Source organism: Myzus persicae, unplaced genomic scaffold, assembly GCF_001856785.1.
Source record: "Myzus persicae strain clone G006 unplaced genomic scaffold, MPER_G0061.0, whole genome shotgun sequence".
Lineage (NCBI taxonomy): Eukaryota > Metazoa > Arthropoda > Insecta > Hemiptera > Aphididae > Myzus > Myzus persicae.
Genome location: NW_019103867.1, coordinates 167,256 through 188,955, shown reverse-complemented (window position 1 = coordinate 188,955; position 21,700 = coordinate 167,256). Strand labels below are relative to the sequence as shown.

At 29.2% G+C, this 21,700-nt stretch overlaps 1 protein-coding gene across 5 annotated transcripts in view; it reads left to right on the top strand.

Moving 5' to 3' along the window:
• The window catches only part of LOC111035653 (eye-specific diacylglycerol kinase), a 233,386-nt gene that overhangs the window by 102,431 nt on the left and 109,255 nt on the right, over nt 1-21,700 (top strand). For all 5 annotated transcript variants that reach the window (XM_022317351.1, XM_022317352.1, XM_022317350.1 and 2 more), the window contains one exon: nt 12,118-12,256. In XM_022317351.1, the coding sequence (XP_022173043.1) occupies nt 12,118-12,256 (139 nt within the window). The remainder of the gene's footprint in view (nt 1-12,117; nt 12,257-21,700) is intronic.

The following is a 21,700-nucleotide window of genomic DNA, read 5'->3' as shown; positions in this document are numbered from 1 at the left end:
CTACATAGGTCGAGATGTGTGTTAATCACTTCGCGAAATCTTATCTTCCACCGTCAGGAAAACCCAGATGAAGAGTGCGATATTTCAGATATAGATAAAAACATCGATAATAATACTATAATGTTCATGTTTATAGCACACCTGTAGATAAACAAAATGTGTTTAATACAAGTTAAACTTTGAATAAATACCTAGCAATATACCATCTATGGAGATTTAGTGAATAAACATTACATACAGTATAATATTTATTAAGTGAACAATTAATTAAGAATAAATATGGCGCAGGTTCATTTTTAGAAAATTTAAGCTCTTTCTTAAAATTTGAGTAAATCTCCTCACATGATAAAATAAAAAACACTAGTTGTGGGCGTCAGCACCGAATGCTATAATTTATTATATATTTTGCGTCCCTGCAGCGTACCTATGTGGTATTCAATAAATAAGCATATGCTACGATAAAAGATTTATCTGTAGGATTTTGTTCTCGGGTCTTGGAAGAAATGATAAAATGCATGGATTATTATCACGGAGTATAATATAATACCTCCATAATTATAATATTGTTTCTTTTAATATGTTCTACCAGGGCTGGGGAAGGCGTGCAGGTAAAGTAATTTTTTTTTAAAATCATTTCTGCATTGTGCTCGAGTTACATTTTGTACTATGGGCTACTCTTCATGAGTAATGACAGGTACCAAATAATATTATATTTTCATATGGCTTGCAAATTATTATTATGTCACGTCGTTTTTATTAAAAAACGAATCCATTACTACTACTCAATATAATTAATTTTTTTGATACACCTTTCGATCAATTAGCACTAACTAAAATACTTGTAGGTTATTTATTTATAAGCTCTATGCATCGTACCTACAGTATTTACAATCGATGCTATACTATGTTTATAATAAATCTTTATCTTTTGCAATTTTATTTTATTTTATCGTTACTTGTATACATTATTACTTGAATTAAATGCTTTTATTTGTATTATTATATATTTTTTTAGACCAACTTGCTTTTATATAAATATTTAATCATTTTAAAACTATCGAGTTACGACCCTGAAGTATTTATTACTCAATCTTACAAGATGAAAACCATTTCATTTTAATTGTTTTTTACTCAGTTGTCGCTGTATGCCGAAATATTCATGTATCCTATTACAGAGTCTTATTTTTTCTCAGCATTTCCAAATGTTTTTACTTCATTATTTTACTTATTCTAAATTAATTAAAACCATACTCAACGATTTATACATTTTCTCGACAATAACACAAATAATCGTACCGTATCGAATGGAATCGTAATGCTGTAATAGTGTTGTTTTACGTCATTACTCATTAACAATGGATACAAAGGTTTTTTGAATATTTAAAAAATATGACGTAGCCACATAGGTACTATTGTAATGCTTTATACTTTTTGCGGTTAGCGCATACAGCATAATTATACTGAACTAGGTATTTATAAAAATAAAATTGCCATTTCAGCAGAAAAGCAGATTATGACGTTCAGAATTTCAATTTGTACTTGGTTACGCATAATCATGTATAATATTATGCATATCTTTTCCATCCATCGAGTCTTGTCAGGTTAAGTTCTATTTTTTAACATTATAGGCGAATTCATAAATTACAAATTATTTACAATTAAATTGAATATTTAAACCAGGATCAAATTTTTCTAGAATCATAATAATAATATATTATCTGCAATTGGTGGGATATTTTTATCAACATAACGAGCTTTATAACAGACTTTTTATGTATCATGTCCTTAAGTATTTCAATCTCTTAGAAAACATACCTAACCGTTACCTGAATTATTATTATATTTCCAGTTACATTAATTATTGGTTTATTACAATATGCACTGTTTGAATTTTACTGACTGATCTGATTATGCATATTATTTTAATGTTTAACACAATTTCACGTGTGTTCAGACACTCGACGAGCTTGACCATGACTCGATTATAATAGTGATGTATATAATTTATTCCTCGACGGAACCAACAATGGGGCACTAGATGACCGATAAAATTCATATCATACTCAGAATTCTTAAGTGAGCATAATGAAAACCGCACTTTGAATTGTCAACTCGACATTTCGGAATGGGAAGTATGAACGACTCGCAGTAATCACGTGTAGGTGTTCGTGACCAAGTGACCGGGATAGCGAGTCACGATGTTCTATCGGTATAAGGATATGTGATCTATATGTGTTTCTCTCGACGAGATAAATTTGTTTGCAGCCACACGACGGATGTAATACAATTTATTTATACCTTCAACTTTCAGATCGTTGAATAGGTATGAGGTATTATAAATTATAATTGAGCCGATAAAGTGATAAATAATATAAACCAAGGTTACTTGATATGAGAATACTAGGGACCAGTGGAACGTTAAGCCTTTGTGAAAGTTGTTGACAATAAACAACATTAAATATTTAAATTAAAATTAAATTAATTTATAAATAAGTTGATGATAATACGTAAGTATTTTAGTACTAGCTGAAGCTAAAAAGTATTTACAATAATTTCTTTTTACTGCATAATATATTTTATTTTAGATTTTAATTCAAATAGGGTTTAAATTGTGGGAGAAACTTTAACTCTTTCAAACGTTTTATATTAATATACCTGTACTCATATATTATGTTGGCAATTTTTTGCTAAATTTCCTTTAGTATTTTAGGTGATATCTTTTGGAACTTAGGTTATGTAGTTGATTTTTTAAAGTACAGGTTACCAGTATAACAAATACATTTAAAACATATCCATTTAAATCACAATATATATTGTTTTTATTTAATTTAAAATCTGTATAGTATGTATCTGATATTGAACTTTTTGACCTTTTTAGTTATCTAAAATCACATAATCTTAAAAAAACACATTGATGAAATTCCAGTATCTCCTTATTCCGCACAATACCTATATAAAATACGTGACTCAACTTTATAAGCATTAAAATATGCACCTATATATAACAGTAAACTTAATTTTTTCAGTGTTAAATCGTTAACTGGAGATAAACTGTTAGAAAAAGGTATGTTAAGGTTCGATCTAATCTAGTCACATATTATGTTATACTATACAATCGTAAGTAGGTAGGATCATTTTTATAAAAACTATATTATAATTGAATGCATTGACAAAGTCAATTGAAAATTTAAAAATTTTAATTATACTTTGCAGTGCAATATGTAACATAATGCACTTTATCGAGTCAATAATTTGATTATAAGATATATAATTATTTTACCACAACCTTTTCGAGATTATAAATGTAAATTTAAGGAAATTGACCTTTTTTTTTAGGTTCTCGTGATTCTTGGCCGAATCATATGTTATAAGCCATAGGTGTAGGTAAATTCTTGTTTTAATCGTGTAATAGCTATAATACTGGCTGGTAATTAATTAAAACTTCAGAGCATATACAAATACGTCGACGTCGTTTAACACTAATCGGATACAATGAAACGTATACGGACTATGGTGATAATTTATTGCTTATGGCTTATCCGCTTGATGGTAAACATGAATAGTATTTCGGTAAATATTGGTCGTGATAACATACAACCACATTCACGCTATATAGATACATAATATTATTGTGTAATTTTATAAATCCTGAGTTATCACCGGTATTCGAGTATTTCAAGGGGTGACGAGTCTCAGACATCAGTTGCAGCACAGCGACAACAAACGTTAAATTTAAGACAACACCAACATAATTAAATACATCCTAAGCTGTACAAGTCTACCCAAATTATTGGCGATTTGTTAAAAGTTCTAACGCAATATTAAGTATAGAAATATTTATAATATATAGTTTATAATTTCGAATAATCAACTGTTTTTATAAAGTTATATTATTTTTTTATATGGGATACATGATTAACAAAAAAATATATTTGGATACCTACCAATGCCCAATAAATTGTTTTGCTCAATTGTTTATCACATTTTATAGTTTATATTAAATAGGTATGTGCACATAAAATATAGTCAGTGAAAATAATAATAATTGTAACGTTATGCATCCAAACTGACATCGCGTCGGAGCTTACAAAAAATGCACCATTAAGAAATGCGAAGAACGAGAAAAGGAAAAAAAGCTAATGACGTTAAAACATGACATCAAGAGAAAGCAGATGGCGAAACGATCAATCATCCTCAGTATCTGATAAAAAATAAATATAACCTGAAAGTAAAAATTGGTGCTAGCGAAATAAAAAACATAGTTAGACCGGTCAACACAGTGGGCTTATGTAAAGTTTTTGATTTTGTGTTTTCGAAATATGCCGAGTGCCTGTTGTACCTCAGTAATTAAGTGAGCACCTAACCTATACAATTTTGTTTGTGGGTCTTACCAATTAAAATGCGGAAAGCGTCAATAATAAAATAAGTAACTATATTTGTCTTCAAAACTCTTGGGACCGCTTTAATTTCAAACGAACGACGACGGAGTGGAAAGCTGTATGTTAGAGTTACCTATCGTGGCGGAGAAAATACGGTCGGACACACTGGCTAAAATGTCAAAGTGAACTGTGCACTTGAGGCGACGGCTCGTTCAATTTTATAAGCCCTTTGGTTGTACGCGTGTTGTTTGTGTTTTGTGGTAAAAAAAATAAATAACACGGCGTAGAGCCACCCAAGTGTAAGTGAATATTAATTCATCGCTACTGCAAACAATATGTATAAAAAAAAATAAAAAGTATGCAAAGGATATTTATTTATACACTCATTCACGCCCAAAATCCATTGACACTATTGGAGAATAAAGTGGGAGTAAACAGCTTACAAGTAAGGACATAGAAAAAATGTATAGGATTTTAACTGAAAATCTGAGACCCTATAATGGGTTCGTTAAAATGTAATGGACTAATCATGAGCCACTAAATCATGTTTAAAAGGAGGGTATAAGTTCACTATTGATTATTAATGTAATGTTTATTTAGTGATTGTTTAAGCAGCCCGGCATTATAAGAAGAAGTGCCCAATTCCAACTTTCACTTTATTTCACGGAAACGAAGAAAATTCTAAAGAAAACTTTTTTGTTCGCTATATCTTTTTTCGCTAACTTAAGATAGCTGAAGAGTGAAGAGCCAAAGTTATTAATTAAAAACAAAATATTTTGAACTTGTCCTACACTACCTATTAAATATATTTTTTAAATAGTTAAATATTCTTCTCTTTCTCTTATATTACCTATATTTAGTGCCTTATCTGTCTTATTGATCTAATTAAAAATCGAACATTTAATCTCCCCCCTACATGGACATCATAGAAATTATTTATGAAAAACGACGTATTTCCGTTATTAAAATTAAAATTTTTAGATGACTCATTATTTATATCGTCTGGTTCTAATTAATTTCACCCAAATTCGAGACCTACTGGCCACTAAGACTGAAGATCCGAACTACATGTCGGCACACAGTACACATTACATATGAATAATTTACATGATCACGAAACAAAACTACGTGTATCTAGGTTGATATACACGCATAATATTATTATGTTAATAATTCACCACGACTGAGCTTCCTAAATCCTATATAGAGCTCTAGAATATGTGTGAAAAATATACCAGAAATTTAGATGGACAGCAACACGCTTAAATCCATGATACGTTGAACAATATATTTTATACTGTGGTCGATTCGTTTATGCCGTATACTCGTTTAATATCGTATCAGAATATTATTATGTTAACTCTGACGGATATTGAAATACATAGATTGAAAAATGTATATTTATATATTTAAATTTATTTAAAACAGAATAATGGACCCCACTGAACCATAGTCCTGTAATTCGAGACAAATTGATGGCATTCATTTGATGCCCAACACCATTTTCCGTTAACATCCATTAAATTAAAACATATTATAATTATAGAGAGTATACGTTAATTTGTCGCAGACGATTTTTTTATTTATCGTGATCAAATTGGTCACCTCATCCAATCGTCGATAAATAACATGGAGTATGAATAGTCTTATACTTTAAAGTGTTAGTAGTTTTTAACCCACATAAATAATAATTAAAACCAGTATAAACTATAATAAAACAATAGTTTGGTATAAATATTATTTACAAATCACGTTGAACACGTTAAAAAATCCATCGTGCACCATAATATCTTTACATTTTTCACTTTTCAAATTTAAGGACACAGTTTTATTTATACTAAAGTTACAATACTACACAATTACACCACTTTAGGTCTATTTTCAGTTTCATGGTTAAAAACATTTTTAGGGTAATATCGCCCAGTGTATGTAATGTTTAGTCTCAAGATGATTAATGTTAGATTATTAAATGGGACTAAAATTGTTTTTAAATCCACAATTCAATGGTCTAAAGTTATTATTTTAATTATTGAATTATATCATGTACTTAAAATAGTTTATTAGTAACCACAGCTACGCGTCAACCACAGTAATTTCAATTCAGCCCAACCTCGATACTTCAACAAAAAATATTACGCCATGTTATACATTGCACATGATATTATTGTTAAACCCTTTATAAAATGTGTATAAACTATTGTAAGCAATGAGTATACACCATATACTGCGACGAGTCCTGCGATATGTGTATTATATACAGAGAGACGTGTAGTGCGGGAAACGAGGGGAGACACACAAGAACCATGCGACTATTATACGGGGACGATATGTTTTTTCCTCCTCTAGCTGAACATTATATACCGTCATGTGTTTTTCGACGTACCACGAAAGTGCAAACGGTCGGTTTTTGCAAACTCCACACGTACGATCCCGGGGTTTATACCTACTACGACCGTACAGCGTATAATATAGTATTTCGGTCGTTTCCAAAACAACGCTTAAAACAGTCTCGACGCGGGAGATAAAAAACATCCAACCTTGGAGATTTATAATAACATTACGTATAAATACCGATTTGACGTTCCGCGTTGGCCGTCTACCTCTTATTTCCCATCCGATTCTATTTACGTTATTTGCATGTGCACGTCGGCACGGCAACCCAACCTAACCCACTATTTATTAAAGTATTTTTTAAAGTACCTATTATAATATTATAGCTTCCTCGTTTCCCTTACAAACTCGAAACTGTTAGTAACGATAAATAAAAAAAAAAAAAAAAATAGTCGGTATAGTTAGTTATATTATAATAATAAAGTGTTTTAAAAAAAAAATTATTATAAATTCGAAACTGTTATGTGCGATGATAGTTTTCAGTTAGATCGACTTCATAATTCAGAGGTTACTTCAGTATCGACTACAGTAATTTATGAATGTCAATATAATACTACGTACGAAACACTTGAACTTTATACACCGTCTGATGCTATATTCGAGGGATTCTTGGAATAATTATCATGATCAGCTATTCTTAGTTTTAATAGCAGCACGAAACGGTTTGTTTTGTTCAAAGTTATCGATATTATATACTTAACTTTGTAGTATTTAGTCAAGGGTTACACTGCGTAGGTGCATATCGAGTATATGTCCGTGGTATGTTCTACTAACAATTATTATTATAAGTAGTAAGTATCTAGTACCTACGCATGCTGTATACATCATTATATTTGTATCAAGTACTCATATTTTGAGTGATCGTAATATTGATGACATATTGTGTTTAATTTTTAACTATTAACTCTTTAAAAAGTATGCTACTAAAATATACTTCACATTCAATACATAACCGTAGGCTGATACTCTAAAAACTCGGTTCAAGTGTTCAGACACACATTGGAAAAATTAAATTTTGCAAAAAAAACACAATATTTTCTGCGTCAAACATTTTTTTAAATAAGTGAAATTCCAAATTCGGTGTGCATTATATATATTTATATACAATAGATTAATATTGATTAAATCCATACTGAATTTATCCACTTGCATACATCACCAGTAGAAGTTTTTTTTTATTCGTTTAATATTGTCCTTACAATCTAAACCATATTATGTAAAACTGGTAAATGTTATACCATTAATATAAACATATGTCAATAATATGATAAGTGATGACAATGGAGTCCACAGCAGCCAGTAAGGCCACATACACATGAGATACTATGAATTATATATTTTGAACAGATTAAATAGTTTGTTTATCGCCGAGTAGGTCTCCAGCTGTACCTGGTTTTAGGCACCGAGTTGAGTATTGCTCAGAAAAGTTTTGGTATGAAGTTTGGCGATGAGACTATTGGGATGCTGTTGCATTTTAGGATGTCGTCTAGAGTAAAATTCAAAGAAGTTGTACTATATTTTAAGGTTTTAAATTTTAGGTCTTCGTGTAATAAGTTGTTAGTGGACGATCAAAAAAGTTTAGCAATCATACGAAGACAATATTATATTATATGGGTTGTATGGTTCTGATATTTAAGAGTTAGAGGGAATCTCGATATGAGTAAACATTTTTTTTTGAGAAGCCTTTTATATAGAAGTAGGCGGTTCTAGTAAAAACCTAAAGTTAAAAACAATTTTAGTACATCTATATTAAGAAAAAAAATGTATTAAGTAATATTATTAAAAACAATAATAGCTAATTTTTTTTTTTTTTTGAATGTCAGAGTTATAAAACTTAATTTAGTAAAGTACCAAAAAAAAAATGTAATTAAATAACTGTAAGCTAATAACCATTGCCGTTGAAGCGTTTTGTTCAATAAAACAAAAAGCTATGTATAAATACTATATAAATAGCTATAAAAAATTATAGCCCGAGTATAATTGGTAGCAAAAATAATTTTAGAAATGTACTTTTCGTATTTCCGAGGATCCAAAATAAAATTCAACTTCATCGAGATTCAAGAGCAAAGCTACATTCTTTATCGATTGAAATCATTGAAAGCCTACTAAGACCTGTGATAATTACACATATTACACTTATTTCTGCTAAAACTATTCTACTAATCCGTAGTACTCTGTATGAAGCCTGAATGCATAATACATTTACTTTACATAGTGCTATGGTCAAGCTAAATAATTGAAAACGGAACTTGTGATAATTATGGAAATGTATGAAACTTGTTTCTTCGTTAAAATTTTATAAATCTACACCTATGGCTTAATATGTTTTAATCAAAAGTAAAATATGTTCATTACTCATACAAGAATGATAAGGTACATTTTCAAATTTACGTTTACCCCATGAATGTATACAATTACTTCATAGTGTATTGGGTTAATTTAAATACTTACGTATAGTATATTTTAAACTAAGACACAATTATTGCGTTAAATAGAATTAGATTTGAAGGGCAAATTTAACCAGTATAGGTTTAAGTTGTGCACCCCTAATATATTCTTTTCAATACACACTTGTCTAGTTTGCATTTACCTCTAAAACTGAAGTAATAATTTTCATATAAAATGACCGGGGTGAATGTATGTTTCGCCAACGGATTATGTTTAAAAAATATGTACCTCTAACTATTATTAACGAAATGTAAAATCTCTTTTTTATTTTGACGCAGTAAGCTATTATAAACTACCTTTTTTATAGCAATAGTATACATCAAATAAATAACAAAAAGATTATACACAGAATAAACAGTATTTCATTTAAGCGAACGTCTAACAGTTTTTCATTTAGACAACCTTAGTTAGCATATTCGAAATATTATTTTTATCTTGGTATAATAATCTGTGTTAATACTGTAAATGGTGGTTTTTCGTTATTTAATCATGAATCGCAATGTGAGTCTAACCAGGTGGTAAAATCTAACCTATAACCACGGTGGACGTTGGTGTAGGTACACTACTTAGTCAACAAACAATTTTCTATTCACTGCGATGACATAACTATCTAGATTAAGCGTGTCGATCTGTCGTTAACATGATTGCGGACGGTTCAGTTGGTAATATTACATAACGAACGATTTTTAACGATATAAAATCCGGTTCCAATTTCAATTTTCTTTTTTTTTTGAATCCCTGAAGACTACAGCCTATAATTTTCTCCCGTCTATACTCGAACGCTTTCGACATTTTGTTTCTCATGAATGCGCCCTCCGATTAAACCTATAGGGCTATTCACACTCCAAATGATTGGTATTTTGTAAATTGGACGAATAAAAACTCTTAAAATATTCATATGACATCATGTGGCACTCATCGGCATTTTCGATAAACGTCTAACCTAAAGCGGTCTTATGCATTGTTTTAGTTAAATTATAACATATTACATGAATTTCAAATTCCTTTATGGAACATTATTTATCAATATACATACAAACATTTAAACTATGAAAAGTTTGGAAAATTTGGCAAACTGAATCTGTAAATACAAAGACTCTTTTATTTTGTTCGGAGAGCCAATTGAAGTACTATGACGTCATTCAGTCTGGAGTTCAAAATAACTTTCCCGTTAAGAATAAATTATAACATTATATCATCCATGTAATGGACTTCCAACGTTTTACAAATTAATAACTGTACATTTTAATTACCATTACCTACTTTGTCTCGCATACACATTGAGACCTAAAAAAGTTATGGTGTTTACTAATCCGGATGTTTTTGATTCCATTTTTGTCGAGTTTAATTATCACGACACCGCTCGATTATATAATAACATGGATTGCGCTATACGTCTTCATATTATTTTAATAAAAAAATGCCTAATATATTATGTTGGTGTGCCTGCGACTTCCACACAACAATACTGCAAAAAGTTCGTCTGCGTATTATAATATTTAAAGCATGGATAAATTGCATTCATCCTTTGTGACAGAAGAAATAGCTTGTTCTATGGACGACATTTAGATAAATTAATTGGGATACTCGCATACCCTATGTAGGTACCTAAAACGTGTGCCGTGTCCACATTATACAACTATCCACTGATAGCGTTATATTATATTGTATTATATTATTATTATAACGTGTGTTTTAACGAAAAATATGGCGGTCTACAACTGCGAATTTCTCTATTTGTAAAACATATCTAATTAATCTCCCGGACATTGTGGCTACCTCCATATAAGTACAATACCACAGCACCCGAGGAGTGTGGGTGACGTTATAACAATACATTGTTTCCGAGGAGGTATACAATTATTTAGATTGGCGACCAAGCTTTAACAAATTATGCAGACATTAAAATATCACAATTTTAGAAGAGATGAAATCGGTCGCCCTCGCGCAGGGAGCAGGTTGATAAAATGAACTATACGTATGCCAATTAACAAATCAAATAATATTATTTTAATTAATATTAGTACATACGGCATATATTATTGAGCCAATTTAAAGTTTTAAGTTTAGGTAATTCGATATTGAGCTACTGGGTTCATACTAAAAAATAATAAAAATTATAAATAATAATTCCATAAATTGTTCTAAAATCGGTATTGACGCCTATGTTATTAATAATAATGTACAATTGTATTATGTTTCCATAAGAAGCTAACATATTTTCAAATCAAACCACGTGATTTGACATAATCGTTTACACTAATTATAAATCAACGATTGTTAATTTGACATTGTAAATTATATCTCGAATAATGAATATTATTTGTATTTGAATAAAACGATATTGAAGTAACTACAGTGTAATTTTATATTACTACAAGATTAGATCAAATGTAGAGTACAATGTATAATTGTATAATGTACTTGACAAGATTGGGTTTTTAGCATTGAATACAGGAGTCAAATGTAAATGTATTCATCAATTACTCTTTACATTTAAGTGTAACCGGGATGACCAAAAGTAAACATTGGTAGCCATAGCAAAATCGATTGGTCGCTTTACAACTACCTGTACCTATACTGGCGGAAGAGATGGCTCTCCATCAATTAAGAGCCCGTGCAGTATGAGCAGTAGGCACTACATAGATACGATTATTTTAAAGTGCGATCTATATCGTGTATATATGAGAAAAAAAATTGAAATCTCGGTGGCCCACCTCGCGATTAAACCATTGGCTGGTGTTTACTGTCTATGACAGTTATCAAATGGTACAAAATAAAACGCACTAGGTGTCAAAATAATATGTAATCGGGAAATTATTTTTGTGCAATATTATCACTATACATTATAGTCGATAATGAGCCGATTTTTATCGTCAACCATTTTACTATGTTACAGAGCCACCGGAACCGATGGAAACGATAAACTCTTAAAGATTGTGCCCGATTGGACGGAGGAAGCCGCCAACGACGATCACCTGTGGTCCATAACGTCTCACAACGTGGACTTCTGCTATATCGGCGAATCCGAGTGTTCGGTGAGTTGAAACGTTGATATTATTTCAATAAATGTGGTTTTAGATGTTTCGCGTGGACGAATAATTTCGTATGTATACACGTTGTAAACATTTGTACCCAACGAAAATCTACCAACTAAATGCGTGATATCATAATAGATATATCGTAAACGCGTTCGTTATTCCGATCAGGACCGTTTTGAAACCATTTTTATGCCTATTATATTATGCTGCACCTTAAAAGTTTTATCACAACTCGTCACACATGGTTGCCTTTGTTTTACGATTTCGTGTGTTATTAAACTACGGCCATAACGGATAAACAAAACCCGTGTATAAAAATTATAATTTCTAGTCAACCGAATAGGTAACCAAAAGGAATAGCTACGCCTACAACGCATATTAGTGTATAGTATTGAATAGTTTTGAATACATAATAAGGTTGGTTATTATATCTAAACCAATGTGTTATTAATAGTACACGTATATGAATGAAAAAAAAAATGTTTATAAATATGCGCATATTCAAGCACAGTAAAATGTCTAAAATATGCGCATCAATAAATTATCATACTAATGAATATGCAACTAGAATTTCATTTATTTATAAAATATATGACTTATTATTTATTACATAGACATTTAAAATAAATTAAAATTGATTGATCGAATACTGAAAAGATATTTAAATAATTTCACTAAAAATGTTGAAATCAAATGCACTTTTAATTTACTATTAAATCATATTTAGATTGACATATTAGGAAAAATAACAATTTTGAAAAATATATATTACATTAAAACAACACTTTTCTACAGTTCTTTACTCTTGGTCACAGGTTGTACATTACATAAAACCAAAACAAAAAAATTAATTAAATTTAATTTTGAAAAAATCAACAAATATGTGCAATTAATATGATCTGTATTATGGGTTCAGGGCTATAAAAAAAAATGTAGGAAATGTACAAAATTAATTGTCTATAAGATAAAAAGTATCTTAATGTCTAATAAAATATTACCTATATAATAATATGTATAATAATTTATCGTCTGGAAAAAAAAACAATGTAGTTGCATTCGAATACTTGACATAATTATATTATAATTAGAAACAGTAGAAAACAGTAAACCAACAGAAATTTATATACAACAATATCACATATCATACTATTATAATGGTATATATGAACGTCATACCTATAATTAATACTCATAATAACGAAATTTAACGGTATAAATAAAAACAAAAACTTACAATTATAATAATAATTTGTAATATGTCGTAAGTCATAGGTTGTCATAGCAATAAATTGTTGTTCAATTTAATTTATGCAATAATTATGAATAATTTTCGTTCAACAAAAGGATAAGTTCATTTTATATTATATTAATTACCCAGTAAACAATTTGATCAGTATTTGTTAATTTACGGTCTGAAGGCGTGACACCAAGCTGTATATTCTGTGTTATTTATTGTGAAAGTACAAAAAATTTCTCACCCACATCTGTAGGTACTTGGTCTTTGTTAAAAAAAATGGTATAGGTACGCCATATTTTATGACCAAAAATTTAATCACAAACCATTTATTTAACAAAAAATCGCACACGCGACCTTCTTTTACTCCGTTGTGCTTTTGTTTTTTACGTTTTTTCGGTCAATAACGTATGCGAAGTACAAAAAATATATATATAATGCTTATAGTGCCTTCTTTCATTTGTTCAATTTTATAAAATGCGAAAATCATTATTTCTCATAATTGGTTGTTCAACTTTCGTCTTTCTTTTTTTCTCACATACTTTTGCTTTTTATTTTAAAGTTTATGACTAGCCATGAAAAAAGTAGGTACCACAAAAGAAAATTTGCCCAGCTATTAAAGAAAGGAAAATGAATACCAAGAGTCAATTTATATTCCTTTAAAATAGTCTGAAAGTTCACCAAATACATGTAAAATTTCCAACTAAAAGGAGCCATGACTATCCTGCTTGAGAGAAAATTGTCCCAATCGTTGTTTAAGTCTATCGATACTGCACACGATGTTTCAACCATTTTTGGCACAGTCAACCGTGTGAAACGGTCTTGGTATATTGTTTCAAGTCTTTACTTGAAGTCTAATTTTTTACTACGAAATACTTTCATCTCACTAGGCGTAAAATCAATGCAAAAATACCTCAAGGGACCTTTAGTAAACTTATACCTCTGACTTCCTAGAATAAATCTCACAACTCGACCAACTTACGCTGAAAAAAAAAAAACTTTATCATAATCCGATAATAGCTCTAATAATATAATATTATTATCATAACATAATAACTTGTACAATATATAAAGATGGAAACTAATAAATGGAAAATTACGATAAACCATTATTTAAGTTTAGAGAAAATCTTATTCCTATTGTTTAAAAACATATCCAACAAAATATTTATTAATACTACTCATAGGAATTTATATTACATAAATTAAAATACATAATATAGGGACCCAAAATACTGAAAAATGATTTGAAGTGGTGATAGGTTAAACCACGTTTGCTGACATTTCATTAAAAGTTTTCGATAACTAATTATTTTTAATGTTAAGAGAAAGTATTGATACCAGTATATTTTAAAACTAATTCGACTCCATTACCCATATATTTGAATGTTTGATTTATTATTTGTATTTTACAATCGCCGTGACACATTTTACAGCAGATACTTACGTAACAGTACCTTGGGGTTTTATACACATTTATTTCAATTTTTTACTCTCTGATATGTTTGTGTACTTTGTTTCCCAATGGAAATCAACATGACAATATCACTGTACATGTTAATGCCATGGAGAAATAATTCAAAACCGAGATAACATAAATATGTCAAACAAAAGTTTGCCGAAATCAAAATTCATTTGTCTCATATCAACTAAAATCTCTAAATAAAAGCTTTTTCGGTATAACCGCAGCTTTGTACACGTTGCGTTTCTATATTATATGCATATACGATATAACTCATGGTGTTATTGAATACTTTATTGTGTAAAGTTTTAAAACTAACACGACAGTGGTGCTTTCACTTTTAGGAAAACATGTTTATAATCTTAGACGCATCGTGCACATGCAAAGCATAGTAACCATAAAATAATTTTAGTACAGAAAATAATATGTGTTGGTGACTTATCCATTTAGAGAACTAAGTCATCAGAGTATTTTATCTAATTTTATCTCTAGTCGTGTAACACGCGTGTACAAATAAATCACCAAAAACAGTGCATTGAAAAAATGTGTATAATAATTTTCCATCTGCTGGAATTGACTCGATTAGAATTAGAATATTATGGAAATGATTCATTTTAATTTGTTTAGTAGTATACATCATTTATGTTATACCTATCTACCTATCTAATATAATTATGTAAATCACTGCTCGTTCTTCGAATTAAATCAGTGGTTTTGCTGTTTAAATCCATACCGAGATCCATAGTCCATTATTTTGGGTTATGACTGCAGTCAGTTTTAGCCGGTATTTTACTTGGTATTGATGCTCTAAATTAATGTGATATCACATAGCGACAGCTTCACGGGCTACAACTTCACTATGGATCGTTGACCTAGTATGTTATTTTATTATCTCTCAGTGAATTAAATGTGCAGTCGTCGACTGTTTGTCCGTTGTTCGATGACGGTTGTACGCATAATATCCAAGCTCTATATTCTCGGTGCCCCCCCCCCCCCCCCACTCCCATTGAGTAATATGCATTTCTCATAATTGCGTGTCAGACGGTCGCTTTTGGTTTCACATGCAGTAGCCAGTGGCTTTTGTAGGAATAGTTTTCAATTGGCTTGTGTCACTATATCATACCAATACGTTGACATAGGTGCGTTTAATAACAATGCTACGTTTTGTCCGTGAAATAGATATAAGCAACACGTGCAATTAACAGCCACTTATATTTTTCTTCAATATTATCGTTTGATGATAGTATTTTCAAACAGTACTGCCTTCTGCCAGTGATGAATTGAAATCAAATCAACCTCGAAACCCGACAATACAATATATACTTTACCGGTAAGTAACCTCGGTTAATGATTGTTTGATAAACATGCGTGGTAAACTGTAATGCATAGGTACGCCTGCCGTCTAGAACTCTAGAAAGGTGGTCTGTGTTGGTATGATGCATCATTTATTTTTGAGATGTCAAAAAAAACAATACACATTTTGATAACCTGTCGTGTACATTTTAACATTATAAACTTTTCGAAATTAACATCCGAACTTCGATTCTTACATACTTTGTATCTACTTACACGTCTTTGTTGTTTATGCACATATAATATTCTATATTAATATGTAGACGCGGCTTCTAGTTCACTATCAAAGTTTGTTCGACCTGCGGGTCGATGTTAACATATTATCATAACTTTTAAGTTTTACCATTTTGGGTTTAAAATGTACAAGTATTAAGATTACGTCAAAAGTTGTCTATAACGCGTGTATCATACACCGACAATCGATATTTTATTAACTATATGGCAATGCACTACGTACAGCGTTCGAAGTACAGTTAGGATGATATCATATTAAAATAATTGTAATAATTAATAATAATTAATAGTACAATTATTATCCATTTTCATTTTTTGTTTAGTTTTCAATCGAATTAAAAAATAATTAATGAACAAAATATAACGATGTCAAGCAAACTAATTATTTCATATTATACATTTCAATTAATTTGCGGTGTTTTATAAAAGTGCTGGGCTGTGTTAAATTAATTTTCATCGCCCGATATTTTGTCATGTTATTATAAAATATGTATATTATATTATGTTTCAATGCTGAAAATATCCCTCTCAAATAACCATTATATATTTTAGAATGGTGACTGCGTATACATCCCTTTTTGGCGTATCTATTAACATTAATATATAATAATATAACGATGAGTGGTTAATATTGTTACTACCTACTGTGAATAATTTTCAACATTGTAACTCCATTATGCATGTACAACATAATATTATTACTATCGACGTTCCTAAACGTATAAAAAACACTATGTTATTCATACTGAAATTACTGTATATTGTTATTACTAATACAATTATTGCACATTTGCATAAATGTACTATAAAACTCTAAAATTGATTCTTAGTCTATCAAAAATGTATTTGAGAAAATAATAAAAACACATTTGCAAATTATACAAAAAATGAAGCTGTTCTGACTAAGAATCCGCGTTAAAATATTTTGAACTTATCCTGGTTATTAAATTCCTCGTTAGATTAATGTTATCATTTTGGCCTCATGAGTATATGGGTCAAGTGGTCACTAATTTAACTGCTTAATATGGGAATGGTACGACACATTTCCATACTTAAGTCCATAACTTATGATGTTAAGCTTATTTCTAATTAATCTCTACATTGCAATATAAGACCAGTCAACAAACTTCGTTCAAAAAAATATAATAATTATTACATTGATTTTAATTTAATTTACGGGGTTCGTTGTTTGAAGTAGTATACGAATATTGATGCAGCTGTGTGTTTAACATTTTCATTTTCGTTAGTTTAATAAATTACTGTATTCTGAACTTGTGAAAAATAATAAAGAAATATTTAAATGTTAATAATTGTTCTTGGTCATATCCAATTTACATTAACAATATTTTTAATGTTACTTACTAACAATACAGTTACCGTCAAATTCCGATAAAATGAACCTGCAAATGGTAAATAAAAATGTTCTTTTATTTCCTGACAAAGCAAAGCAAGCTTATACGAAATCAAATCAAATGTTACACGAGTTTTCGAGTGGTTATATAATAATAGCAATTCCGATTACTTATATTTTATTATTAAAAAATAGGATTTTATCCAGTTAAAACGAGTACGGAAAGAAGATCTTGTTCTTAATAGTTACAACTAATATTTTTTTGTTTAATTTTAGATACATCGCTTTAAAATATTATATAGTTGAATAAAAATGATTATTTATGAACAAACAATTGCATAATGAACTTTTAGTAGAAATCGGGATCTTTTTAATCAGTTAATAAAAATATTAAAATATAAACCTTCACCGAAAGAAGTATAATTTATGCTATAATTATTATATTTTACTTTAATGTAATGCATATTGACATATAATAGGTATAGTGTAGGTATAGTGATGAAACTATTTAAACTCTGTGACTGTGATTATAATATTTTACAACATTATATGTGCCGATTAGAAATTATGTTTATGAACTTCAGCTATTGGATAGATATCACTCAGTGATAATGAAAAAAAAATGGAGGCAGGTATCACGTTAAACGTAAACTTGTATTTCACAAATTGTATAATTTATGAGTACGTCATTCATCAATATTTTCCTTGCCAGGATTTATGAACGAATTCGCATTCTTAAAATAAACATTAAAACGTTTTCTTGAAGAATCTCGTTGTTTAGCATTTAAACATTCGCAGAAAACATGTGAATTTAATAATTTATTGTGCGTCAAAACTGTCATTGTAATTTTCTTTTATAACATTGCATCTTTAAAAAAAAAAAATAGTAAGTTATAATTTTTTTTCCGTACCTAAACAATTTAATATAGGTCATGGTTTAAAACAATAGTACAATGTTTAAAAGAATCGTGAAAATCGTAAATAGTAATTGTGATGGGAATAACAAAGGTAATGTATCGAAAAATAAAATAAAATATTTATTATGAACTATTTTCTAAATCAAAATTATCATATTTCTATTATAGGCAGTATAAATTGGTTTCCTACAGTTTGGAGATTAGGTGATTTGTGGATATTATATGTATACATTCAAATTATAACAATTTGATATTTAAGTAGGTACCTAATAAGTATTTGTTTAAGGTACTTGCAGCTGCACATTTGAAAAACAAAAATATTCGTCGATAAACCATTTTTGATATTTTAATAAATAATAATATAACAGTGCAAATATTATTTACTGATATGAGATTTTGTATAAGTATAACATGTGAGTGGTTTTAAATTTAAAAAAAAAATTAAGTATTCTATGATTTGTTTACATAAGACGTTATTTAATGGAAAAATAAGATACAAAAGATTTCCATTTGAAATGTTTATGGAAAAAGTAGCATGCGATTGTGATATTATTATGTAGGTACATTATTGTTAATTCGTTTGTAACAGATATACATAGCAGTATTATTAATCGATAAAATCTTTTTAAGTATTACGTATATAAAAAAACTGTCTAAAAGTCTGAGATTCGTTGTAGACGAGAAAATATGGTTAAGTGGTTTTATGCTCTCCGGCACTATTAAAAAAGCAAAATTATATAACGAATACACGTATATGAAATATTGAGCAATTTACATGCTATTTATTTCAGATACAACACTATAAAAACCTTTTTGCAATATGTTTTTAAAATGTTTGTACGAACAACGTTTACCTACGTTAAATATTGTACTTGAAATATTAAAATATTTAAGTGGCAATATTTCTTCCATTCAGCTGAAAGTAAGCTCAAACGCCCGCCAGATGAATGGTCTGGAAATATATGTAACGCTATTATTATTCAATTGTTTATTAAGCTGAGTTCAAGTAAAACAATTTTTTTTCAAAACATTTGACGAACTTTGACTGTTTATTATTGAGTATAAATTTACTGTACAGTTGATAACAATGTTCAACCTTTTAACAATCGGTTCATGTCTTATTACTACAACCATAGTTCTTAGTTAAGTATGAGTTCACGTATTTAAAAAAAAAATAAGCAATTCACCGTGAATAGCACCGTAAATAAATACATTTTTGAAAGGTGTCTTGCCCTATACATTTTATGCACGATGTAGGTTAATTATTCATGTGTGATTCGTGGTCTATTCGTAGTACGTCTGTAATATATTATTTATTTGCGTCTGTCCATCAACTCCAATCCGAGCCATCCCCTTAGCAATAATGGAGGGTTTATCCTTGAGATTTTGAGATTATTCAATTTCGAAAAAGGTCAATGCAGACATATTATACAATAGGTATTATTAGGAACTAGTAGAGATTATTCGTTCAAAAACCATTTTTGTCGAATCCACGAAACATTTTTTTTTTAATTTACATGTATTTTATTTTTAATTAAAATATCTAAAAATGATAAAATATTTATAAATTCTGTATTTTCTATTTTAATTTAGTAACACTAGTGATACAATAATATGTATCAAGTACTATACTAAAACAATATATTTTGTCTTGAATAAAACAATTCATAATTTCAATTATTTTGGACTCGATTTAATAAACATTTTTAAATAATAATACATACATACCTATGTATTATCTGTTTATTTTTTTAATTTGGAAAAAATGTTTGAAGATTTTAATTTTCCATTGCTTTTGTTTTAAAATATGAGTCAAAAAATTATTTCTAATTGCAATTTTCAATAACTTTCGTCTGAGTTCCGACTTAGTTATTGAGATAATTTGGTACAATGATAATACAGCTTAAAAGTACGATTCATATTTTTAACAATTTATATACGAATAAAATATATTATATGCATTTATGTTTGAATTCTACAAAAAAAAAATCAATAAAATCGACTAAATCACGGGATTTTTATAAATTCACTATAACTGAATGATGTAATTAATTTTTCGTTTAATGTACGATACCAATTAGGTACGTATATATATATATGTATATTTTACTTATTTTGCATTGACTGCAGATAATAATATAATGACATAATAAAACTTAAGGTTCCATTGTACTCTAAATAGATTATTTTGATATTGGGCCATAATAGTCTCTAGGATTCTGGATTTTAAAACGGTTTTTATTGTCTATACGATTAAGCTTATATACTGTATCAACCCGACGCCAACCGTCTCTAACCGTCGCTATGAAATCCAAGGTCATCACTCTTTCTTTGTAATGTAAATTTATATTCATCTAAAATCTTACAAATACTTAAATTTCTATACATAAGCGCTTTATATTACTAGTATATAATATACTAGCTGATCCCGAGCATTTCGATGCCGTTAAAAAAAAAGCCAACTGTATACGAGTATGGTTAAAAATGTGTTTAATTCGTTATTTAATACTCGGAGGCAGTGTTTTTCAAAACTTCTCATGACATATTCCAGTTGATTTACCCAATACATCTCTATTAAAAGTTGTTAACGCATCCATATAAAATACAGGTTTTAAATTATATTCAATCATAATATCTATCCTTTTCTCACATTTTTGGCTTTTTATAGGTGAAACAATTTTGCTTAGTGGCAATAATGCAAGCAGTACTTTTACTTGTTCAATTTCACAATGGAATCGATTGGAAATAGTAATATTATTTGAATTGTATGATTAAGATGTTTCGTATAAATCGTGACATCATCGTCATTGGCAAGTGTAATTTATAATTTCTTTACTCGATTCAAGTAGTATTTATTAGTGTATATTATATACAGTAGAACGTAATACTC